At 39.9% G+C, this 26,967-nt stretch overlaps 1 protein-coding gene across 1 annotated transcript in view; it reads right to left on the minus strand.

The window, feature by feature from the left end:
- F13A1 (coagulation factor XIII A chain) overlaps positions 1-26,967 on the minus strand; it is a 1,111,088-nt gene that overhangs the window by 893,670 nt on the left and 190,451 nt on the right. Inside the window, exon 4 of the mRNA XM_044064861.1 lies at positions 4,606-4,857. Coding sequence (XP_043920796.1) covers positions 4,606-4,857 — 252 coding nt within the window. The remainder of the gene's footprint in view (positions 1-4,605; positions 4,858-26,967) is intronic.

Genomic DNA, 26,967 nt, shown 5'->3' on the forward strand with positions numbered 1-26,967 from the left:
AGGATATGTTATGTGACTTTGCCATCGAATTGTGGGTTTGGCACAATGGTTACGGTCTTCACCTCATAGACACAAGATACAGTGTTTGCTTTTGACCTCAGGTTATTGGCTAGTGTTAGAATGGCTCATCAGAGCTGTTAGCCTAGTATTCACCTATATACACAAGAGGTGACATTGTATCATGGGGTTGGTGGTTAGTATAATGGTTAAGCTGTTAACCTTATAAACACAAAGTGCAGAGTTTGATTCTCAAATGGAATTGGCTAAGCTGAAAATGGCCCAGAAGGGTAAGTTAGTCTAGGTAACCCATTATTTAGACAAGGAGAAGGTTAAGCATGTCATACTGCCTGACCAGCCTTGACTTGAGTTTGCTTTTGATGTAAATTGAGACACCTCCACATTTTGTCCCTTCTTATCCAGTAGCTGGTCTAAATATATGGAAGGAATTATAGCCTTGCACTGCCAGGGTGTTGTCTGCAGCTTTAATAGCAGTCTCATTAACTGCACAGACATCCACATTCTCCCGGATAAAAACAGTTTGCTGGAATGTAGTTTCTTTTTTAGACATTTGACATTGAGTAATAACACATTTAGATTTTCTTGGGTTGGGATTACTATGTTGGAAGGTTTATCAGGTTGGCAATGCCTACAAAAAGGCATTGTGGGGATGAACAAGGTTTTAGTCAATGTTTAAAAGCCTAGAGGGGGATGGGTGCAGACCATCCCTGGCAAAGAAACATGGATTGTCAATCATATCCTCCCAGGTGGACAAATACTATACCCTCTTTGAATGACAGACAATTTTCTTCATGTTCATATTGTGGCATCACCCTTGGAGACATTCAAGTGCTACCTAATGCTAGGCTCATATTGGCCTGAGACATGTAGTCCAAGAGCTGCATCATGCCTCTCTTCATATAGTCCAGGGAGTTACATCTCGGGTCATTTACATCTGCACTGACTATGACTGGGCCATACTGGTACTTGTGGTTCAGTAACCTGACTGCATGTGCAATCTGTTAGATCGTGGCCTCTGATAGACAACTGACCATGACTCTCTCTTTTCTCAGGCTGATGAATGGGACATCTGTCTCACAATGGACTGCCCTTTGGCCAAAATATTGGACTGTGTTGTGGTTTGCCTTATGGGCTTAGAAGTTGAGACAATGTGACATGTGAATGTATTTGTCATGGAGGGATAGATTCCTGTCCTGGAGACTTCCCATACCCTGGAACAGACTACCTATCTATGTCAAACAGAGCTCCTCATTAGCACTCTTCAAGAAAAATCTTGATGATTGGATGGGAGATAGGAAATTCACCCCAGGGATCACTTCTGTGGCTCTGCTTGACAGGGGCACAGGAAAATAATTTTCTTGGGTGGTGAAAGCCAGGGTACATTTTTGACTAGAATTATATAGGCCCTAGGGCCAATAGCCTAGTACCTACCTATGAACCTATGTTAGTGTTGGTTTTAGAAGAGTGTTTTTAAGGTTTCTGTGGATATATATGCAAGTGCGACATCAGGGAATCCTTTGGGGCTTAGGAAGCTTACATTTAAGCGCCTCAGCATATGTGCGTCTATGTCTCTAGAATGTGCTGTGGGTTTAGTATGTCTGTTTCTGACAACCTGTTTGGTAATATAAGTGTTTTCCTCCAGTGACATTGGGTAATTATATAAGTTTGATTGAGAGTTGTGCTCTCTTGAAGCAGGGTTGAAATCATGTAAGTTGATTCATTAAGTTTGGAGATGGCAGTTACAGTGTATCATTAGTAAGAGAGACCTGCTGGCATGAACTCTTCCAATGTGTCCTTCTCTGGGCCTTCACATGCAGCCGAGCTTCATAGCAACTCTTTGTAGGAACTTGGAACACATGGCAAGTAAGGTTCTCTTTGGACAAGGAGGTAGGGATGCTTATTGACAATCACAGATTATACAATGGCTTGCCATTAACATTCAAAAATGAGTACACTGACTGATTTACCCAACCAGCATGCACATTGTAAATCGAGCATATACCAATAAAAAAGTCCTTTTTCCCAGACTTTCTTTCATCACTATATGCTATAATGTTTTTTCTAGACCTTTAAAAAAAAAAAAAAAAAATCTCAGCTGGAGCGCCTTCTGTGTGTAGTCTGCATGTCCTCCTGGCGGTCGAGTGGTGTTCGAAACACATGTGTGAATGGGCATGCCTTCGTTGAAGGTTGGGCTTTGGGCTGGCACCTTGTCACCGTAAAAATCATCTGCCAATCATAAGTGGACTGGAGTTTCGCTGTGGCGACCCCTAACCAGGAAAAGCCGAAAGAAAACAACAACAGAAATCCATAAAAAACACCAACAAAAAATGGAACTGGAGCTCTATGTTAAACTACATAACCATGCTGCAAACTCCAGAGTCAGACTGCAAAGCAGATAACACCAGTGAAAATAAATTGACACACAAGTTAAAGTAATTTAAACTTGAACTCTAATATAGAACTACAAGAGAACAAATACATCAGTTAAGCACTTTCTTCTGAGCTAATCAGGGAATTCATCAGAACTTGCACATTGATTTATTTTTACGGCTGTTATCTCTTTCACAGTCAGACTCTGGAGCTAGCAGTGTGGTTATAAATTCAGAAATCTGGACAGTCCAGAGGTACAAGAGAGACAGTATGAAGAAAATACTAGAAAATCAGCTACGTTATTCAAAACAAAAGAAACGTACTTGATTGTACTTTCACCATCCTATTTTTCTCGTACCCCTTAAGTGTCCAAATTTCAACCTTTATTTAAAAAAAATAAAGAGAGAGATCTTTATTAAGTAATCTTTATTTTATTTATTTATTTATTTATTTTATTTTATTAAGTAATCTTTATTTAGTAAGAGAGATCTTCCTTTCTCTGTTGCTTCCTTTACACAGCACTGATGTACTGCGTAATGGGAATGAAAGTCCCATACATATGTACGGTACATCAAGAAAACCCCAGGATACCAGTGAAAAATACAGAAGAGCAGCACACCGCCCTTATAGGAGGACATTATTTAAGAGAAGTAAGTCATCTTTTTCTTAAATAATGTCATTGTATAATTGCAATAACCCATGGCTGGGTGTGGGTAATGCTGGTTTACCCATGGTTGCCTTTTTTGCTACCACGCCAACTGTGGTTAAATCCAGCATTACCCACACCCAGCCATGAGTTATTGCTATAATATCTGCACTGAATGGGACAGAAAGATCTGACAAGTCTTCCTTCTTCTCTGCTGTAAACATTTGTGGCCCATAGCAACACTGTAACATGGAGGAGCTTTGTTCTGAACCTAATTCGATTTCGTCAGTAGACCCACATTTGGGATTGATGTCCAGTTTGGTCTTTGTTGCTGAAAATGTAAGGATAGCAGGGTACTTGAACAACAGAGACAATTTTTAATAATGTAGAAATTATTTTTATAACATGAATTTCTTATTTGGGTGAAAGCTTTATGGAGCATAATCATTGCCAATTGATGACTCTGAAAAAGTCAGTCCCTGAACCCAGACAGGAGAAAAGTTCTTCCTTCTTTTAGGACATCCAGTATGTTTTGTTTGTTGGCAAAAATAGGAGTTTCATTACAAATGGAAGACTGCTCTCAGGAGGCAGTTTCAATGCTGTGTGGAAACTTTTTATACGAGTGTTAGGATGATGTAGCAGATGCATTAATTCTGTTTCTGCATATTTTATTTCTTTTGACTCAGAAAGGTCCACTGAAGTTTCATCACTGTGGCATATTTTTCAGCTTATTACCTTAGCCTGGTGACTAATGATAGACACTTGATACCGATAGCCAGTTAAGAGTCACTCATTTGAGGCAATTGCACTGATAATGCAGTCTCTAAAAACACTGGGTTGGCCTCACACACTTCTGTTCCACTTTGTTAGGTGCACTGCATGCTTTTAGCATGGTAGTATTAACTAGTACCTGGTCAATGTGGGTTGATGAATGTTATCATATTACCAGTTTTATGCTCCAGGAGGTGGCATTTAGGGTTGTCATTTAGCTGTACCACAGACTCGGAACCACATGGAAGGGAGGTCTGATAGTGTAACTATTCAAAACTGGAAAAACACTCAATAGTTTGTGTGTAGGTTACAGACATTGTAAATCAAAGGTGTAGGGCTGCCCATAATTAGGAAATATGTAATGTAGTTATATTGCCACTTGGACTCCACACGCTAATCTGCTGCTATGACTGGCATTGGCTCCGCCCACTCTGACCAGATTCATTAATTTTACAGACAGCACTGATTACTCTCTCCACAAATTCATAGGATAATTAGCAGCAAGTCAGCAATTTGCATTATAACTGAGCTAATAAATAACAGGAAGAGTAAAGTTTGCTTTTCTTTCTTAGCCTATCTCTCGTCATCAAAAAATTAACTTAGAAAAAAAATTCAATATAAATGAAAATGTACTGTCAATATGCTTATCAGATACATTTTGTCAACAGGACTACTAAAGTAGTTATTTTTGGAAGGAAAACTCAGTATCTTTATTTTCAATAAAATAGATAAAAAGGGAACACTTCAGCTGTAGCACTTTTCTTCTAGTAAATAAAAGTGAAATACTATGTATATCTTACCTTTACACCACGGATTAAAGATGATATAGGTATCCGTGCCTGGATCTCTTGGTGTTCTTCTTATTCCAAAAGGAGTCATTACAGCAATGTACATGCGGAACTTTCCTACAATGCAGTCTGGGGCAGATTGAATGGCTAAGGTCAACGTTTCATCTCTGATACTTAAAATTTTAGCTCCCCATTTATCTTTTTTTAGTTCTTCAGTCAAAGGTGCTACAATGTAAGTGCCATTATCAATCCGTGGACTCCGACCTGTAATGGAAAGAAAAAAAATGTAAAGAACTACCATCATTTAAAATTCAGTAATGATTCAAAAGTTGTTTATTTTACAGACCACAACAGCAAATGAAAACATGCAGCTCTAGTGTTACTGCAGCAGATTCTGTCACTGGGTGGGTCTTCCTCTTAGGGGGTGAAAATCACAAGGATACTGTGTGCCTGTGCCAGTCCTTCTCTGGGATGAGGAGCTTAAAACAGGTGGGACTAGAATTATTCATCTAGTGGCAGTAGGTGTTTACCTGGTCTATCTGAGCTGGAAAACACACAAAAGGGCACTAAGTATTTTTTGAATTTCTTTTATATACTGTGAATGTACTTCAGCAGTTTAAAAAAAAACTGTACTGTCTGCTGCTGCTTTAAGTAGTTCATTTCATTGTATTACATTGCATCTGTTAGTTGTAGGATTGTTGTAGGTAGTTTTTGTGATTCTGTTACACATGGCTCCAAACCAACAAATAATCTACATTAAGAGGGTGTTTTTTTGCATCCTTAAGGCATAATATAGGAGCACTTCTTTTCTCCATCTTTACAAACGAGCTTCACACTATTTGCAACCTTGCCACCCTCATTCAATATGCAGATGACTCCACTGTCACCTGTTCTGCACCCTCCCTACCACAGCCCCAAGAAATATCCCAAAAATTTGTCTCCGCTATTGAATCCTTCCTATATAATATAACTACTAACTCATCCTAAACCCAAATAAAATCAAATGACTGTTTTTCCATAACAGCCACAATAAAGCCAACAACCACAATTAGCACTTCAGTATTATCTCTTCTAACAACGCAGTAAATGAACCAATCACAGAATCAAAGCTATTAGGTTTCACCATTGATAACAATCTGAAATTCAACAAACATTCGGCACATCATTAAAAAAAACTCACATCAAATTAGGTTTACTCTGTAGATCAAGCCTTACCTTGTCAACTCCTCTAGAACAGCAATCACCAGGACATACCTCCTACCCACCTTACTATATGCAAACCCAATATTCACAAACCTTAGAAATGCAAACCTAAATAAACTAGAGGCCATAACTCTTAACCTCTCAGTGCAAGAAATCAGGACAAAGCCTGACATAATAGGGGGACAAAGGCCCTTAATTAGGGACACATTTTAGATGTTGCTCTTATAAACTTAGAAAGTTGCTAGAGTAACAGGATTTACATTAGCATGAGTCTTTTGTCATTATTTTAATGTTAGTTTATTAGTGACTTTTTAAACTGTAGTGTTATAGTCTGATAGTGGAGCTTTTCTCCTCGGGCCTCTGCTGAAAATGGACATGTATCCAGCCAGACTAGCCCGGTTAACAAATGTAAAATAAAATAATAAATAAATAAATGAGTTTTATGAAAGATATGAAGTCTGAAACTAAAATGCATGTCATTATTTACTGGCTTTAATCCTTAGATCATCCCACTGATTTGTCAAAAAACACAGCTTTTATAAGGAACAGACCAAAAATATGAGGCAAAAATCTGGACATTCTGCAAAAATCTATATAGTTGAGAGGTATGCGTAGAGATCGGTTACCATAAAATCTCCAAATTCACTGCTAACCATTCTAACAGAACCCACCACTGTGTTGCTCTTCAGGAATTACAGCGGCTCAACTAACCAACCTTTTATCTTTCAACCAATTTACAATAACCCATTCCATCATGTACCAGCCTGATAAGTGTCCTGCCCTCCAAAACTTAGTATAAATCCACACTAATAATAGACCCCTAAGATCCTCTAACAAACTCCTGCTAAAAGTCACCAAATCAAACAACAACTTTGGACAGTCTCTTTATTCAAATCAAATCTCAAAAAAATGGAACTCCATTCCTCAGAGTACTCTCACTAAAGAAAACCCCACCTCATTCATAAATCAACCTATTACATACCTAAATGACAATTGGACATGCTCCTTCACATCCCCAGGCTAATATGCTGTGTCAATTTACCATCCTATAACTCTTTCCATACCTGCTCTTCCTTTTCGCCTTAGCCACAGCCTTAAATATATAAGCCACAATCTCTCTTAATACTGTTAATTAAATATTACAAACTGTTCAATTACTATTGCAGCATCCCATAGTCGTTCTAAATTATTAGTCAATGTGCTGGCTAGTTTAGTCCAACACATTTTCTTTTTGGTCTACAGTGAATAATTTGTGATTAATGTAAATAATGTATGTTAGTTGTAATACTACAAGTCTTTTGTTCTTTTAAACTTGTACAGTTGTAAAGTACAGTTGTGTACTCTTACCATAAATGTAGATGTTTGAGTGTATTCACTGTTGCAGTCATCACATTTGGGTTATCTCTGCCTGCAGGTAGCCCTCAGCTGGCCTGAATACCAGAGTCTTGGGATTTCTGTGTCAGATGCTGTCTCTTCTTCCATGACGTCAGGTCGTCAGGGGTATAAAACATGCAGACAATGCCATTATATCAGTTTTTCTTGCCCCAGATGTCAGATGCCCCCAAAATAAGAAGCAATTATATGGTATGGAACACCCCCAGCAAAAAGCAAATACACATGGTATAAGATATGCCAAACCAAAAAGGACAGGTAAAAGCAAAGAGAAGTCAGGGGGCTGGAGGGAGGGTAATCAGAACTGCAACAGTGAATACACTCGAACATCTACATTTATGGTAAGTGTACACAACTGCACTATGTTCTTCATGTTTCACTGTTGCAGTCATCACATTTGGGTTGATTCCCAAAGCTAAGGAAGGGTGGAGGTAGTTAAGAAGCATAAGGGCTGGTAATCAGGCCCTGTAAGACTGCTTTGGCAAATCCAGCTCTGGATTTAGAAAAGATAGGCAAGTGGTAATGCTTGGTGAAAGTGTGTACAGAGCTCCAGGTTGCAGCTTCCAGGATGTCCCTGGTAAGGACTCCCCTGAGAAATGCTGTAGAGGTAGCTGTAGCACTAGTGGAATATGTTCTGATCCCCTGCGGGGTAGGTTTCACATGGTGTTTGTAGCAGAAATTGATGCGGTGTGCTATCCATTTAAAAATGGTTTGCTTTGAACTGGCTTTGCCCTCTGCCCCTGCGGCAAAGCTGACTAGCAGCTGGTCAGATTTTCTGAGAGGCTTAGTCCTGTCCAGATAGAACCTGAGCTGCCTGTGCACATCCAGAGAATGCAGGATCCTTTCCCTTTATTCTGAGGATTAGGGAAAAAAGTTGACAAATGAATGGACTGGTTTAAAGTCACACTAGACACCACCTTGGGCATAAAAGATGGGTTAGTCCTGAGGAAAACCCTGTCTGCATGGAAGATAATGAAGGGTTCCACTGCCATAAGGGCCTGCAGTTCAGACACTCTTCTTGCTGAAGTGATGGCTAGAAGTAAAGCTGTTTTCCATGAGAGGAACCTTAACTCTACTGTAGCAGCAGGTTCAAAGTTAAGGTCCCAGGCAGGAGTGGGAGCTCTCCTGGGGGGTCTTAAATTTTTGGCTCCTCTCAGGAACTGTTTTACAAGCGGATGAGAGAAGAGGGGTGGCTCAGTATTATAATGAGCTGAGATGGCAGAGGCATGAATCTTAACTGAAGAGAAGGATAGGCCTTTGTGGAGCATTTTTGTTAAGTAACCTAGTATATGAGGTAAGCTGGGCAGAGCTTTGTCCATTCCCTGAGACTGGCTACAGGAACAGTATCTTTTCCACTTTTCCAAATAGGATTTTCTAGTACTAGGCCTCCTTGCCTCAAGAATGACATCCAGCACCTGCTTACTGAGGGTTGCTGGTGATTAGGGGATTAGCCAGGCTGCAAGGTTCAGGGTCTGTAGCTGAGGGTGCAGAATCTGACCCGCCTGCTGGGACAGCTGCGAAGGAGTCTGAGGCAGGTGCCATGGCTATAGCACTGTCAGACTGCGCAAAAGCGGGTACCAGTGCTGGCGTGGCCAGTCTGGTGCAATCAGGATTGCCCTTGGCTTGTCCTGTTTGATCTTTAGTAGAACCTTCGAGAGGAGGGGCAGAGGGGGTAAGGCATAGACTTGAGAGGCTTTCCCAGGTAAAGGTCAGGGCATCCACTTTCCAAGCTTGGCTGTGTGGAGTTCTGGTGCAATATTTGCTCAATTGATAGTTCTGAAGGAAAGCAAAAAGGTCCACCTCTGGTGTCCCCCACCTGTTCCTCAAAAGCTTGAATATTTTGGGTTCCAGTTTCCACTCGTGTGGGTCCATGAGATTTCTGCTTAAGTCGTCTGCCAGTGAATTTAGTTTGCCTGGCAGGAATTGAGCTTGCAGGTGCACTTGGCTGCTCAAGGCTGTATTCCACAGAGTCATGGCTAGTCTGCAGAGTGGGTAGGAATGGGTTCCCCCCACTTGTTTATGTACCACATAACTGTGGTGTTGTCTGTCTTTACCAAAAGTTGTCCTGAAAGAATAAGGCCTTTGAAGGCTGTCAGAGCATTCTGTACAGCTAACATTTCTTTTCGATTGATATGCAGGTCGATTTGCTTTGGGTTCCATTTGCCCTGAATGCACTGCCCTGCCATGTGAGCCCCCCATGCATAGTCTGATGCATCTGTTGTAAGGGTTTGGGCGGCAGGGGGTAGGGTGAAAGGGAGTCCCTTGTTGTGGTTGCAGGCCTCTGCCCACCAAAGGAACTCTGTCCTTCGGCAAGGAATGATAGGAATCATTGTTTCCAGGTCCTGAGAATGTTGACACCAGAGACTTTTTAGGTACCATTGAAGTTTCCTCATATTAAGTCTTGCATATGGAATTAGTAGAATGCAAGAGGCCATGAACCCTAGTGCTTGCAGTATTTTTCTTGCAGATAGCCGGGTTTTGGTGGCCAGTAGATTGAAGCAGTTTGTCAAATAAATTTGTTTCTCTAGAGTGAGGAATGCCATCTGGGAAGTTGTGTTCAAGCTTGCTCCCAGGAATACAATCGGTTGGCTGGGTACCAGCTGTGATTTCTTTTCATTGATGGTGTACCCCCGCGAAGTTAGAAGCCCTTTTACAAATGCCAGGTGCAGAAGTAGCAATTCCTGACTGTCTGCCTGAATCAGGCAATCATCCAAGTATGAGTAAATTTGAATTCTTTTCTGCATGCAATATGCAATGGCTGGAGCTAGGCACTTTGTGAATACCCTGGGCACAGTAGACAAGCCAAAGGGAAGTGAACAAAGTCCAGGAAGCAGGTGTAGAACAGCTAAACATACTGGTGAAGCAACACGAAATTAAATCCAGTAACAAAAAGGTACAGCACGACCATCCATGTAAAACAAGGTTTATTACTTCAAGCTTTTGAGATGAAACTCTTTTTCAAGAATGAATCAGTACATTAAAAACACAGAATAAATATAGAACACTAGCCAATCACATAACATATCTCATAAACACATTATATAATTATACAATTTACATATTAATATAGTTGACTAAGCCTAGTTCACTAAAAAAACTTCATTAAAAACAATGGTCAACTTAACAAATTTCATTACTGCCTAAAAAGCTGCATAGGACAACTGTAGTACTCCACCTAACATATGCTTGCCTTAATTTAAAAATGGGTTTAATACTATTAGTATTATTAAGCCCTGGATAGACATCAGATCTAAAAAAGTTTATCCATTTGTATTCTGCTTTCTCTGTTGCATTCACAATGCCCCCCTCCTGTCTTATTTTTGCAAACTCTGCAGTATCCTAAATTTAAATGTATGCTCATTTCCACAATGTAAAATATGCTTACTAAGTGCATTTGTATCAACCCCCCCTTCTTATATCAGATAAATGGGATGCAATTCTCTCCTTGAATTTACAGTTAGTTTTTCCAATGTAAAAACACAAACATTTTTCACAGTTAGCCAGGTAAACTAAATTTTCACTATTGCACGTCCCAAATGCCTTAAAAATAAAATTAACTTGTGTTATAGGATGTATAATTTGAGTTTCAAATATTCATTTGAGTACTCGAACTACCGCCCTATAGCACTGCTATCTCCTATTGCTAAAATAATGGAGAAATGCATCCACAAACAGCTTTTAAATCACCTCCTATCTAATAACCTTCTAGCTACTTGCCAACATGGCTTTCGTCCCTACCATAGCACCACAACAGCCTTATTATCCTTCATAGACTCCATTAATATAAACCGGAATAACAATCTTCTTTCACCTGCATTCTTTGTAGACCTGTCAAAAGCCTTTGACATGGTGAATCACCAACTCCTCCTACATTGTTTAAAATCTCTCTCTCTCAATAATCTTGCTTTAAGCTGGTTTACTTCCTATCTTCAGAATCGGAAACAAGCTGTTTTATGGAACAACAATCTTTCCGAACTTCTCCCTACCACTTTAGGAGTACCTCAGGGCTCCATCTTAGGTCCTCTTTTATTTTCCATCTTTATTAACGACCTGTATCTAGCCACCCACTAACTACTTGCATTCAGTACGCCGATGACACCACCATCATCTGCTCTGCCACAACCCAAGCTGACCTCCACTCACTTACTCAAAAAACTTTTACCACCATAGAACAATGGTTCTCCAATCACTGCCTTCTCTTAAACCCTAAGAAAACTAAACTTCTCCTCTTCTCACCCACACACCTGTCTCCCCCTATTAGTTTCACACTTACTTCTAACAATGGCACCCTTACCTCTCCTGACCAAACCACCAAATTTCTAGGAGTTACTATCGACAACCTACTAAAATTTGATTTCCATATCAACTCTATCATAAATGCAACTAACAAAAAATTAGGTTCTCTCTACAGAATCAAATCTTTCTTAACTCCTGAAGCAAGAACTACCATAGCCAGAACATATCTTATCTCTACTCTACTATATGCATCCCCCATATATACTAATCTTTCTAAACATAACATCAATAGGCTTACAACAGCCTATAAAAACATTGCCAAATTTGCCACTGCCTCTCCATATAAAACACATCACTGCCTGAACCTCCTTAACCTAGGGTGGATGGAGTTACCTCACCTAATTCAATACTATCAGCTTACAACTGCCCACAAAGCCCTTCACCACCCAGAAAAGATACCAATGCTCTCCACCCTGATAAAACCCTATAACAACCTAAAAACCCTACGCTCTTCCAATAAAATACTGATTCAAACCTCTCTATCAAAAAATACAGCAGGTGACTATATTTTCCAACTCAGTTGGTAAAATTTGGAATCAACTTCCTACAGACCTCTTAGCCCAAACTTCTATCACACTATTTAAAACTCAACTGAAACATTTTCTAACCAATCACTGGCTTTGCTCTTGCAATAACCGTAGCTGATTACGTACCTCCTACCTTCTCCTGCATCCTTTGCACTGTCTCCCAACTCTATTTCTCCATTTTATTTTTCATCTCTACCTAAGAAATTGATTCTCTCAACTTCAAACTAAAATTTTCTAGTAACTCTATATTTTGCTTTTAAACTACTTAATTATTTCTGTCTCACATTTTATATACCTGTACTGAAGAAATTTGATAGTCTCTGTTTTCACCTTTTGAACTTACTGAAAAGATAGCCTAAATGCCTGTTTTAGTTGCGTCTTAAATTCCCTATGTAATTATGAATGCCTGTTTTAGTTGAATCTCAAATTACCTATGTACTTTGACCTGTACTGTAGAAATTTGATAGTCTCTGTATTCACCTTTTTGAACTTACTGAAAGGAAAGCCTATATGCCTGTTTTACTTGTGTCTTAATTCCCTATGTAATTTTAAATCCCTGTTTTAGTTGTGTCTTAAATTACCTATGTACTTTGAATGTATTTTTGTAATTCTGCATTAGATAGTGGAGCTTTTCTCCTCGGGCCTCCACTGAAAATGGACATGTATCCAGTTGGACTAGCCCGGTTAACAAATGTAAAATAAATAAAAAATAAATACTGTTTCCATATTAATGAACTTACAAAAGGTGCAGTTATAACAGGGGACTGTCCCCTTGTTAAATCTACGTAACTTTTCATTTTTACCAAAATCTTTATAGCAAAGATGTTGTTTGAGGCTCTTCTCTTTCTTATATACAAAATAAGGCTTTTCTCCTACTATATTCCTAACATTAACATCAGAACTAAGAACAGTCCAATTTATTTTAATTATGGACTGAATCTACCTAGAATGCCTGTTGTACTTCATCATATATCTTAATTTATTAAACCCAGCTTCTCTCACCGGGCTATTCTTCTGGGCATTACTGCCTTCTCTAAGTAAATATGGTTTAGCCACACTAAGCCTTTCAGATAACAAATTCTACATTCTTAGTTAATAAATCTCTACTATAACCTCTTGCCAAAAAGTCCTGTGTCATAGTACAAATTTCAGCTGCAAACCCTTCTTCGGTGGTGTTTAGCCTACTGGCTCTCAAGAATTGACTTTTTACTACACCCTTATAAACATGAGTGGGGTGCATACTGGAATTATGTACATATCTAGTTGCTTGGACCTCTTTCCTATATATAGATGTATGAATTTTACCATCAATATTCATCAGTTTAATGTCCAAGAAAGTGATTTCCTCTACTGAAAAAGACATTTTAAACTTAAGGAAGTTGGTGCTATTTTGCAGATGTTCAAATAGCTCCAATGCCTCCTCGCTACCGCTTCACAATAATACTATGTCATCCTACAAAGCGTTTATAGTGCATTAAAGCACTACTATAATATTCAGTTTTGTTAGAATCAAAAATAGTATATTCTTCCCATCTATCCAACACTATGTTAGCATCGCTATTTTCTACAGGTGTGCCCATAGCTACTCCTGAAGTCTAATGATACACCTCATCCCCAAACATGAAAACATTATTTTGCAGAACAATCTCCAGTAGAGAACATAGCAGTGAAATTTTATTTGCTGTAAAACTGCTCTGCCTAACTAGAAATTCTCTAACATATTCAATACCTATATTGTTAAGAATAAGGACTTAATGTCCATAGTTACAAACACATTTGTCATATTTATATCCAAAAACATTCTCAATGACTTTAAAAATTCACCAGTGTCCTTTATATAGGACATACTGTGTTTCAACAGAGGTTTAAGTTTAAATATTTTGAGATTGCTGTAGTAGCCCATTGTTTTCCTGAGACCACGGGTCTCATTGGGGGGGATTTGAAGCAAGTTTTTATGGAGCTTGGGCAGCCCATATATAACTGGGCAGACAGGATGTTCTATGTAGAAATAATTATACTGTTCAAGAGTGCAGGGAACTGATAGTTCATAGAGCCTGTTCGGAAGCGTAGGCATTTCCTGCAAGATTCCCTTATGGGGATGTGCAGATAAGCTTCTTTTAAGTCTAGGGTTGCTAGCCAGAAGTCCTTGGCTAGCATAGGAAGCAGCTGATGGAGAGTTAGCATTTTGAATTTTGGAACCATCAGAAAGGTGTTGAGAATAGACAGGTCCAGGATAGGACGCCAAGAGTTCTCTTTTCTGGGAACCAGAAACAGTCTGGAATAAAAGCTTTGTCCTCTTTGTTCTGCTGGGACAGGTTGAATAACTTTGATACTGAGAAGAAAAAGCACTTTCCTCTGTGCCACTGCCCACTGGTTTGAGGAGAGGTCCGGCCATCCACTTAGGGTTGGGAGTAAGTGGAAGTGGAATCTGTATCCCTGGGAAACAATGTTTAAGACCCATCTGTCTTGGGTAATGTATTCCCAGTTTTTAGCATGCAGGGGAAGTTAAGGCGCAAGTACTTGAGCAAGGCTTGGAGGAGTTAAGGATAAGTCATTGTGCAAGTTTACCATAGGGGGGGTGGCTTACTACTCCCTGTTTTGGACGTGGGAGCACTCCATTGCTTAGATCTGTGCATAACCTGAGACTGTAGTCTTGGTGCTCTGCTGCCCCTCGGCTTGGACTGAGAAGGCCTGGAAGGGACTGGAAAAGTCCATTTTTTGAAGGCCAATGCCTACTGAATCTAAGTGGCTGTACTTGTAATAAATCTTTAATAGTTTGCATATATTTAGCTTTCTCCTCCATCCTTTTGAGGACTTCTGCTTTATTGCCAAATAGACGCTCTTGATTTAATGGTGCATCTAGCAATTTTGCTTTGACATGATCTGGTAAGTTTTGTTCCTCTGGCCAAGCATGCCTTCTAAGAACAGACCCAGTGACAGCAGCCCTGAAAGATGCTTCTAAGGCATCAAACCCACATTGCAACGTATGTTTACCAATTTGGTTAGCAAAATGCATTAACCCTTGTAAATCTGTGTTCTCTACAGTCAGCAATCAACATTTTTTTGTTTAATTAACTCCACATTATGCTGCTGATACTTTAACATATGAAACTGGAAATTTAAAGCTCTAATGGCAAGAGTAGCAGAGGTGTATACCTTTTTACCCCATCTGTCTAAAGCCCTAGAATCCCTGTCCGAAAGGGTAGGATTTTTGGCAGTTGTAACCTTAATACCTTTAGGTCCTTGAGAAATGATCTCTGGATCTGCAGTAGGATTCTTAAAAAGGAATTTGTGTGCATCAGGCACTATATAGTACTTGTCAGGTTTCCTGCGAGCTGGAGGCAAAGTATCAGTGGTAAGGCTAGATTCCAAGAAGACATCATCTACAATTTCCAGAACAGGAGGGATAGCTAGAGGCCTGTGCTGAGGCAAGCTTAAAAATTCCCCGAGACTCTTTTTGGACTGGGAGTAGTCCTGGCTCTCCCAGCGGAAATGATCTCTAAGGGTGTGCAGGGTTTCACCAAAGGATAAATCTTCTGGAAGGGAAGCAGAGGGAATGGAATCCTCTGCATCAGAATCCTCATAGGTAGATAAGGGTATGTCCTGGTAATAAGGATCAGAGTTAACAGATTCCTGATCAGAAGAATCAGAAGGAAAAACAGTTCTTGGTCTTTTTGAGGGGGAAGGCTCACTTCCCCTAATTAAAGTAATGAGGTCCTCAGCCATTCTAAGCATTTGTTTTTTTAGCATGTGGGCCTGAGAATGCGCTTTGGCTGCCTAGGCATAGTTCAAACTTTAGGCCTGAGAAATTTGGTATTTTTGGTTTGAAATGAAGCCGTCAGTTTAATATGAAAATCAGAAGGCCTGAATACACCCTCAGAAGTCGGTGCCTGCACAGCGACTCTGGACCCATCCAAGGTAGAGACATCCCCAGGTTCCATAGTTGAAGAAGCATCTTGCAGCATACCATATTCCGAATGGGTCTCAGTAGAGGCCTGCGAATCTGCAGAAGTGGGTATCAAGGGCTGTGAAAGTGCCTCACTGAGTACTAGCGGACTGGCGACTAGCTTAACGGATATGTTGTCAGCAGCTTTGAACCTATGCGGTCTGTCTCTGTCTTTATCCTTACGTTTTTTTTAGGAAGATCGGTAGTCGAGTATGGAGATAGAGAGTGAAAGAATTTAGCTACAAAAATTGCCCGACAATGAATAGTTTGGAAATTGAACAAGGCACAAAATCGACAGCAAGGGACATTGTGGTCTGGGCCTAAACAGGTGATGCAGAAAGAATGAAAATCTCTGTGAGGTATTTGCTTTCCACAGGCAAGGCAATTATTAATTTTTTTTAACATCTGTTAGAGCAAGAAAAAAGGATCCCCAACTGGGTACTTATCTTTTAGAAGACTTCAGGTCTGAAACTCGAAAAACAAAAATTTCAGGAGGTGACCGACCAGCACTTGCGAACTGCTTCTGCTTCGGACACCACACGACAAGAAAGACTGATATAATGGCATCGGCTGCATGTTTTATACCCCTGACGACCTGACGTCATGGAAGAAGTGACAGCATTTGACGCAAAAATCCCAAGACTTTGGTATTCAGGCTGGCTGAGGGCTACCTGCAGCAGATAATCCAATTGTGATGACTGCAACAGTGAAACAGGAATAACATCTGTCACTGAATGTATTCAATCAATGTTGGCTTGCATATATAGCATTGTATTGTATTGTATTGTACTGTACTCCTCTTTATGTGGAGGTTTTCTCCCCAGGCATCCACTGAAAACAGGCTACTAAGCTCAGTTGGACCTCCCCAGTAAACAAATGTCAAATAAAATAAATAAATAAAATGTGCTGATCGAACTTGTCTGAGTAGGAGATTACTGGTGGAAGGCTTTCCTGATAGGTAGTTATCTTAAAACTTGTTTCACTTTGCTCGTATTTAAGTCTAGCATTGTGTTGTACTGCCCTTTGGTCAGTGGTGGTTAGCAGTGCCCTGTGTAGACACAAAAGCCTAGATGCTCACTTTTTCCCTAAGTGGCTGTCAATGAAACCCTTCCAGTCTTTTATGTTGCTTTAGGAGCAACTCAGGAGAGTTACCTATTGATCAAATGGGTACCTGTCAAATCTTTGAATGCTCAAAATTTCGAATGTTAGATGGTCGAGACCAAACATTCGAAATTTTGAGTGCTCGAAGATAGACTTTCAACTGCTCTGTACGGTGCAGATAGGAAGAATTTCCCTTTTCTGCACTGAAGTACGGTCTCGGAGTTGGAATATTTAAGTAGGGGGGGTGTGCGGGGTGCAGCCCCCCATGTGGGGGGTGCCGGGGGCTTGCCCCCCTGCCTACACTGTTAAAGTGTTTTTTCTGTGTTTTATTTTTTTTTCATGTTCGAACATCCAAATGTCGAACATTTGGTCTCGACCATGTATTGTTCAACATTTTGGATGTTCGAACATTTAACATAGACCCTTCTCTAACTTAGCCTACACAAAGTATAGGTGCCTCTTGTAATCTCAGAATTACCAGCACAGTCCTGTCAACTTAACCCATTCTCTTCCCTAATAAAACATACAGTAAAAGACTGCTATTATGGATGGGCAATTTCCCATCATCTCTCTGGCCAGCCTGATAGACATGGGCATCCTGAGGCAATGTAGCAATTGTCTCGTATACTGACAACCACTTACTCCTGAAAAAACAAATATTTTATGTGAGAGATGTAGTTACACTACGAAACTGGAGGCAAGACTCTCACATAAGGGCAAACTGAATGCCAAAAACCAAAACGGAATCCAATGAAACTTGTGAACTGACTCGTAATTGCAGTAAACAGCCTTGCAAGCTTATAAAAAAATAATTTATTAAGCGTTCTTTAAGATATTCACTTTTCGTCAAGTATACTATACTCAACTTCTTCAGATACATGACAGTCACTAAAAGAACAAGTTATATAATCTACCGAACACTCTTCCTGACCTCGTAATTAGGTCACCTGTCATACTACTACAACGCAATTATTGGTTAAACCTGTACCCCATCCATTCATTCCTCCACAATTTAAAGATACATTGTAGTTCTTTTATTTTTTACAGGGCTCGTAGCTAAAGATACCTCTACGTGACTCCAAGTATTTGTGATCTGACCACCACTATAAATATTCATTACATATTCTCAAACAATAGTTTGACTTGTTATAAATTAAAACTTACGTGTATTACAGTTTGGCTGTTAAAACAGTTTAAGTAAAACGTTAAATAATTTTTAAAAACATTAACAAACCGTAAACACTCCAACGCACGTACATGACGTCTACAATAATACACAATTGTCTCAGACTAACATCAAAAAATAGTAATGCCAACAAGTATAACAGTAACTATTCCTCACTGTAAATGATCTAGGGTTCACTCTCTTACATTAAGTTGATGTTGTACTTATTATACATTATCTTTATTATATATTGTATAGTCGTTTTAGTAAGTAAACTCTGTGTGTTGTTACTGTTTAATTTGGCTTCATTAATAAACTGGGTACTAACATCTGCCGGGAGTCACCTCAGCACTAAGTGGACCACAGTATAGGTGTGCTGGAAACATGTTAACTGCTAAAAAATAATTTGCAAGTGTTCACTAGGGCTGTCCTTACGTGAGATGACCACCTACTAGCATACTGCCCATCACTACTGGTTGTAGTGATCAAAGCTATTTAAGACATGTGTATGTTGTGTGTCCTTATTAATAAGTAAACCCTAATGTTTTGTAACTGTTTAAGATGGATTAATTAATAAAAAGAGTGCTAGAATGTACTATAGGTCAGCTCAAATGTGAATGAACCACAGTATAGGTATACTAAAAAAGTATTATCTACTGTGAAAATATACATGTGTTCACTGAGGCTATCCTTACATTAGTTGACATCCTACTAACGTTCTGTCATCTGTACTAGTCGTAATAAACACATCTGTTCTAAAAATGTATCTGTGTGATGTGTATGTTAAAATAATACCTTACGGAATTAGAATATGTGAATTGTACATATATCCACCTGCATAGCTGAAATTGACAAAGCATATACACGACACTGAACTACTCAGCACAGTTACTGTTATTGGACACAAGTGGTAAATACGTATGTGTGCTCCCACTCTATAAAATTATGTGTTAATTATCTTACTAAATTCTTAAGACGTAATATATACATTATTGAACTTAGTTCGTTAATACCTGGAAAATAACAGGCATTAAGCCTTAATTGCCAGATAAGTTCACTTCTTTCCAATCTAAGTGACTCAGGTCCACCTCGTCCGTCACATTCTAATTGTTGTACTACCCTAAAGTTAAACTGATGTCCCGGGTAGTCATTTATATGTCTGGCCAGTGTATTTTCAAGCTTATTTCTACTATTACAATATGTGTGTTCATATACTCTTTCACATAACTTTCTGTCAGTTTTACCAACGTAAAATGCTTGACACAAGATGCACTTGGCTAAGTAAACGACTTGTTTGCTTTGGCAATTAAATTTTCCTTTTGTTTTATATTTTCTGTTTCTAATTTCAAACCCACTACCTGTGTCCATGTATTTACAAAAGCGACACATATTACATTTATACATGCCGTCTTTGTAACTGGGTACTCTACTATTAGTTTCCAGGATTGACTTTAAGTTACTACCTCTTCTGAAAACCACTTTAGGGAACTCAGGAAAGAGAGATCCGAGTTGTCCATCTCTCAACAAAATTTCCCAGTTCTTGCAAATTATAGTAACTACCTCACTAGATTCTATGGAAAAAGTGCAAATAAAACTGTAAGGACTAATCAGTTGTTTAACTTTCTTTCCATCGTACTAACAACATGATTGTAGTTCAAAATTGGGGTATATACACCTATAGTTCTTTTATGTTGGACTTCCCTAATTATGTCTTGAACAAATGAACTAGGATACCCTCTCTGTATGAAGAACGTGTACAGCACATCACATTCTTCAAGAAAGTCTATCTTTCTAGTAACCATCCTAGCAGCCCTAACCAGTTGTCCCTTCACAACAGATTTCTTCTGAAATGAGGGATGACAACTGGTGTACTGAAGAAAGGTGTTGGAGTAGGTGTCCTTCCTAAAGATTCTGGCTACATAGGATTTATTTTGGTAGTCGTTTCTCAAGTCTACATCGAGGCATGATATTCTGTCATTGTTCACAGTGTATGTGAACTTCAAAAAGTTCGAACTGGTGTTAAAAATCTCTAACATGTTATGCAAACTCTCTACACTACCTTTGAACAAAATAAATATATCGTCCAAAAATCATGTGTAGAATTTAATCTGATGTTGTAGTGATGGGTGGTTTAAAACATGCTCTCTTTCCCAACATGCCATCACCAAATTGGCTATGCTGGCCCCACAAGGGGAGCCCATAGCCACCCCCACTTTCTGATGGTAAAATTTCATGTTAAACATAACGTAATTATAGGACAACACAATGTCAAGTAGTTCTTCTACTAGATGTATCTCGTCTGTTGGTGCACTGTGTCGTCTCATCATATGAGATACCCATTCAATCCCCTCCTCATGTGGGATAGATGAGTAGAGGTCTTGAATGTCAATGGTGAGGAACAAGACATCCTCACTGAAAACAATCTTGTTAATAGACCCAGTTAGTACCCAGTTTATTAATGAAGCCAAATTAAACAGTAACAACACACAGAGTTTACTTACTAAAATGACTATACAATATATAATAAAGATAATGTATAAAAGTACATCAACTTAATGTAAGAGAGTGAACCCTAGATCATTTACAGTGAGGAACAGTTACTGTTATACTTGTTGGCATTATTATTTTTTGATGTTAGTCTGAGACAATTGTGTATTATTGTGGACGTCATGTACGTGCCTTGGAGTGTTTACGGTTTGTTAATGTTTTTAAATATGATTTAACATTTTAAACTGTTTTAACAGCCGAACTGTAATACACGTAAGTTTTAATTTATAACAAGTCGAACTATTGTTTGAGAATATGTAATGAATGTTTATAGTGGTGGTCAGATCACAAATACTTGGAGCCACGTAGAGGTATCTTTAGCTACGAGCCCTGTAAAAAATAAAAGAACTACAATGTATCTTTAAATTGTGGAGGAATGAATGGATGGGGTACATGTTTAACCAATAATTGCGTTGTAGTAGTATGACAGGTGACCTAATTACGAGGTCAGGAAGAGCGTTCGGTAGCTTATATAACTTGTTCTTTTAGTGACTGTCATGTATCTGAAAAAGTTGAGTATAGTATACTTGACGAAAAGTGAGTATTTTAAAGAACGCTTAATAAATTATTTTTATAAGCTTGCAAGGCTGTTTACTGCAATTACGAGTCAGTTCACAAGTTTTGTTGGATTCCGTTTTGGTTTTTAAACTGTCAGTTTTAGCCAGTTTTTCCAGTTTGTCGCAAATTGAATGCCAAACAGGCTGTCTGCACACACACACACACACACACACACACACACACACACACACACACACACACACACACACACAGACACACACTAGCTATGTTCCAGGTAATGACATGACACAAGTCCACATATGTGAAAGTACTCATTAGTAACTTACCAAAAGATCAGAGGCCTCTCAAACAGAAACCACTTGCACATATAGCAATGCAAAAAAACAACCACAGCACATAATAAAACACACAATAGTATCTCAACAAATAAGCTCATAAGGTGTAACACCACAAAACCTAATGCATTGGTCATAGTTGACTCCATTGTGAGACACAGTGATGTTCCCCTCACCAGACTGGATAAAGAGTAGGTTATGTTTATCTGCCTATCAATGGCCATGATCTGTCAAGTCATTCAATTACTCAAGTCACACAACCTGGTACTGGTGTGACTACGTCATAGTGCATGTGTGGGTAAATGACTTGAGGCAGACCTCAATGAACTATATGAAGAGAGATATCACTGAGATTTCAGATTATGTGTCACAGGCAGTTATAAGCCTAGCCTTAAACAGCATTCTACCTTCTCCAAGGATGATGCCACAATACAAACAGAAAATGATTGACTTTAACAACTGCCTTAGCATGGTCAACAAGCCATGCTGCTTTACCAGAGATGGTTTGCACCTGTTTTATCTAGGTTTTTGGATACTAGCAAAAATATTAGCCACCCCTATTTTGCCTTTTTTAGGCAGTGTCAAAATAACCAACCTCCCAACATAACAAAATCGTCTCTAGCTAAACTCAAGGTACTGCTGTTTAATGCTATTAGTCTAAAGAAGAAACTGCACTCCATGGAAGCACTCCTCAGTTTGGAAGATGCCAATGTCTGTGCAGTCACCTAGACATGGTTTAAAGGCACGGAATGCACTCCAGCCATGCAGAGCGACAATGCCTTCCATACATTCAGACCACAAACTGAGCATGATAGAACCAAAGAAGGAGGTGTATCTATCTTCATAAACAATAAATACACATGGTGAAACAGTATGACTTTCTTGAGCGACTTCATGTCCAATTAACTATAGGTAAAGCTCCCTACCACATCATAGCTAACTATAGGCCCCCAACAATGAAACAGTTCAAGCATACTGCATATCTGGACTTACTGGAGTCACTTGCCTTACAGCCCAACATCTTACTCCTGGGTGGTTTTAATTATCCTACCATCAACTGAGAGACATACAAGACCACAAACATGCTGGCTTAGATGTTCTTGGAGTTTAATGCAAATGCTCTTGAACAGCTAATCAGCACACCCACAAGAGGTTCAAATGTCCTGGACATACTACTTATTAACATGGGAAAGCATTGCACCCACATCATGTGATTTCCTCCCTGGTAAGACTGGAACATAAATCAGTCTTATTCAATGAAATTATAAGACCAGACACTCCATCAAGCTCAAAATTGCTTAAGAATTTTTCAAAGACAAACATCCTTCTACTAAAGGATAGTATAAGAAGTTTCAAAGCCATCTCAAATGCAGGTAACATGGACTCCTATGGAAAAGTATACACCAGTGCCCTGTCTAACCACATAAGCAGTAGTATAGCATCAGCTGTACCTGACCGGATTAAAACCAGGTCTTGCAGAAAAAACAAGCCACCCTGGTAGACAGACTACACAACAAGAGAAATAAACTAATGTTCAAGAACAAGAGGGAACTGGCTCAGCAGAGGAAGAAATCCATCTCTAGCTTAAACAAACAAATTAGAGATCTTGTCAAATCCTCCAAAGCTAATTATGGAACAAAAGTAGCACAAGGCATTCTTTAACTATGTCTAAAATCTAAAAAGGAATACCCAGCTTTGCACTAAACTGGTTGTGAATAGCACCACCCATACTCAACTGGAGGTAATAGCCAATCTGCTAGTTGACAGATTTGGAGCAAACTTCACCTCCCTGTCCCCTCCAGTTATCCCCAAAGAATACCGGTCACCATTCCACAGCCTATTATCTCAAGACAGCAGGTCATCTCAGTGCTCTCCAAGGCCAAAACCACAGCATCATTGGGAAGAGACAACATCCAAGGTTGCCTTTTAAACAACTCAAAACATGGCCTAGCAGACCCACTTGAATCCCTGTTTAACTACAGCCTGTAAACTGGCTATGTTCCAGTGAAATGGAGGACAGCAACAGTAATCCCTCTGCACAAAGGGGCAGCATCAACCAACCAAGGGAATGATATGCCCATAAGCTTGACTAACCTCATCTGCAAGGCCATGGAAATAATCATTACAGACCTTAGTAAAGTACAGTTGTGTACCTACCATAGATGTAGATGTTCGAGTGTATTCACTGTTGCAGTCATTACTCTTGGGTTATCCTGCTAGCAGACTACCCTCAGTCGGCCAGAATTCCAAAGTCTAGGTCCGGCGTCGGTTGCTGTCACCTATAAAAGATGCAGCCTATGCCATTTTCTTCAGTTTTTCTTGCCCCAGATGTCAGGTGCCCCCAGATTGGTAGGCTGAAAAATATGCCAATAAAAATGCATGTACAAAAATAACATGTCCTTCATCTACAAGCAAATACACCAAATAGGTTGTAAAGGACAGAGATGTGCAGATAGACCCAGCAAAGAAAAGAGGGATGGTGGGTGGGTAACCTGGACTGCAACAGTGAATACACTCAAACATCTACATTTATGGTAGGTACACAACTGTACTATGTTCATCGTGTTTCACTGTTGCAGTCATTACTCTTGGGTTGAATCCCAAAGCTGAGGATGGGTGGCTGGGCTAAACAGGATTAGGAGAGGCTATGAGGCCCTGCAGGACTGCAGTGGCAAAGCTTGCTCTGGACTTAAAGTAAAAAGGTAAGTGGTAGTGCTTTGTGATGGTGTGCACTGAACTCCAGGTTGCAGCCTCTAAGATATCTTTGGTTGGTACTCCTCGGAGGAAGGCTGCTGAAGTGGCTGCTGCTCTAGTGGAATGAGGCCTAATACCCTTAGGCACTGATTTGCCATGTTGAGAATAGCAGAAACGGATGCAATGGCCTATCCATTAAGAAATAGTCTGTTTTGGGATAGCCTTTCCTTCTGATCCCGCAGCATATGACACTAAAAGTTGCTCAGTCTTTCTGAAAGCTTTAGTTCTGTCCAAGTAGAAGCGTAGATGCCTGTGTATGTCCAAAGAATGCAGAGTTTTCTCACCCTTGTTCTGTGGATTTGGATAAAAGGTAGGCAAGTGAATGGTTTGGTTAAGGGCCACACTGGACACCACCTTAGGCATAAATGTAGGGTTTGTCCTCAGAAAAACCCTGTCTGGATGAAAAATGATGAAAGGTTCCACAGCCATCAGTGCTTGTAACTCCAAGACTCGCCTTGCAGAGGTCATTGCTAAGAGCAGAGCTGTTTTCCAGGATAAGAATTTTATATCTGCTGTTGATGCTGGCTCGAAAGGAGGCAGTGTGAGTTTTTCCAAAAAATAATTGAGGTCCCAGGCTGGAATTGGTGCTCTCCTTGGAGGCCTAATGTTTTTGGCCACTCTGAGGTACTGCCTTATTAAAGGATGAGAAAAGATAGGTGGTTCCGCATTGTAATGGGCTGAAATGGCAGAGGCATGAATCTTAAATGATGAGAAAGAAAGGGCTTTGTTCAGCATCTCAGTTAGGTATTGTAAAATCTGAGGGATATTTGGTACACACGTGTCAATGCCTTGTTCCTGGTTCCAAGCACAGAATCTCTACCATTTCTCTGCATAAGATTTTCAGGTACTGGGCCTCCTGGCCTCCAAGATAACATCCAAAACAGCTTTGAAAAGAGGAGTGTTCTGAATGGCTACATTATCCACCATACTGCCAGATTTAAGGTCCTGAGTTGGCTGTGCAGGATCTGATTGTTTTGTTGGGTCAGCAAGTGAGAAGTTTGAGGCAATATCCATGCTGGACCTTGAGACTAGCTCTTTAGGATTGGGTACCAGTGCTGGTGTGGCCAGTCTGATGCGATCAGTATCATTTTTGGCTTCTCTCGTCTGACCTTTAAGAGTAACCTGGGAAGGAGAGGAAGTGGCGGAAAGGCATGTACTGTTAGATTTTTCCAGCTGAAGGATAGGGCGTCCACTTTCCATGCTTGCTTGTGATAAATCCTTGTGCAAAATCTCTGCAATTGGCAGTTGTGAGGGGAGGCAAATAGATCTAAGTCTGGGCATCCCCATTTCCTTATTATCATGCTGAAGACTTGTGGATCCAGTTTCCATTTGTGGGGATCCATGAGGTTTCTGCTTAGTTCGTCTGCCAGAGTATTTGTTTTTCCTGGTAAGAATTGTGCTTGCAGGTGAACTTGAAAAGCCAATGATGTGTCCCATAAGGTCATTGCTTGTCTGCAGAGGGGATAGGAATGTGTACCTCCCTGCTTGTTTATGTACCTCATGACCGTAGTGTTGTCTGTCTTTATCAGTAACTGTCCTGGATGAAGCAGGTCCTTGAAAGCTGTCAGGGCATTTTGAACAGCTAGCATCTCTTTCTGATTGATGTGAAGAAGCATCTGGTTTGCAGGCCATGTGCCCTGAATACATTTTCCTGCCATATGGGCCCCCCAGGCATAATCTGATGCATCCGTTGTCAGTGTCTGTCTGGCTGTGGGTAGACTGAATGGCAGACCCTTGTTGTGGTGACAGGCTTCTGCCCATCATCGAAACTCCTGTTGCAGGCAGGGAACGAGTACAATTACTGTCTCCAGGCTCTGGCAAGGCTGAGTCCAAACACTTTTTAGATACCATTGCAGTTTTCTCATTTGCAGTCTGGCATATGGAATTAGTAGAATGCAGGATGCCATGAAACCCAAGGCCTGCAGGATTTTCCTTGCAGATAAGTGGATTTTTGTTGCCAATTTCTTGAATTAAGTAGTCAGATGGTTTTGTCTGTCTGGCGTGAGATAAGCCATCTGGGCCAGTTGTATTTAAGCTTGCACCCAGGAATATTATCTCTTGAGAGGGCACTAGTTTTGATTTCTTTTCACTTACTGTGTACCCTAGGCCAATTAGTAATCTTTTTACAAACGCCAGATGCTGTAGAAAAATATCTTTGTTCTCTGCTTGAATTAGGCAGTCGTCCAAGTAGGGATATATTTGAATTCTTTTTGTCTGCAAAACGCAATTACTGGGGCCAGGCATTTTATGAAAACCCTGGGCACAGTAGATAAGCCAAAGGGCAGTGCAGAGAATTGGTAATGCATTGAGCCAGCTATGAATCTGAGGTATCTTCTGCAAGATTGTCTGAGTGGGACATGCAGGTATGTCTCTTTTAGGTCCAAAGTTACGAGCCAAGCCTTCTTGTCCAGCATGGGCAGTAACTGCCGTAGAGTCAACATCTTGAATTTTGGAACTTCCAGAAACGTATTTAGTACAGACAGGTCCAGTATTGGTCTCCAGGTTTTGTCCTTTCTGGGTACTAGGAAAAGTCTGGAATAAAATCCTTGCCCCTGTTCTTGTTGTGGTACTTGCTGAATGGCCCTCATG

The sequence above is a fragment of the Protopterus annectens genome, chromosome 3.part0 (genome assembly GCF_019279795.1).
Source record: "Protopterus annectens isolate FY-2018-M chromosome 3.part0, PAN1.0, whole genome shotgun sequence".
NCBI lineage: Eukaryota > Metazoa > Chordata > Ceratodontiformes > Protopteridae > Protopterus > Protopterus annectens.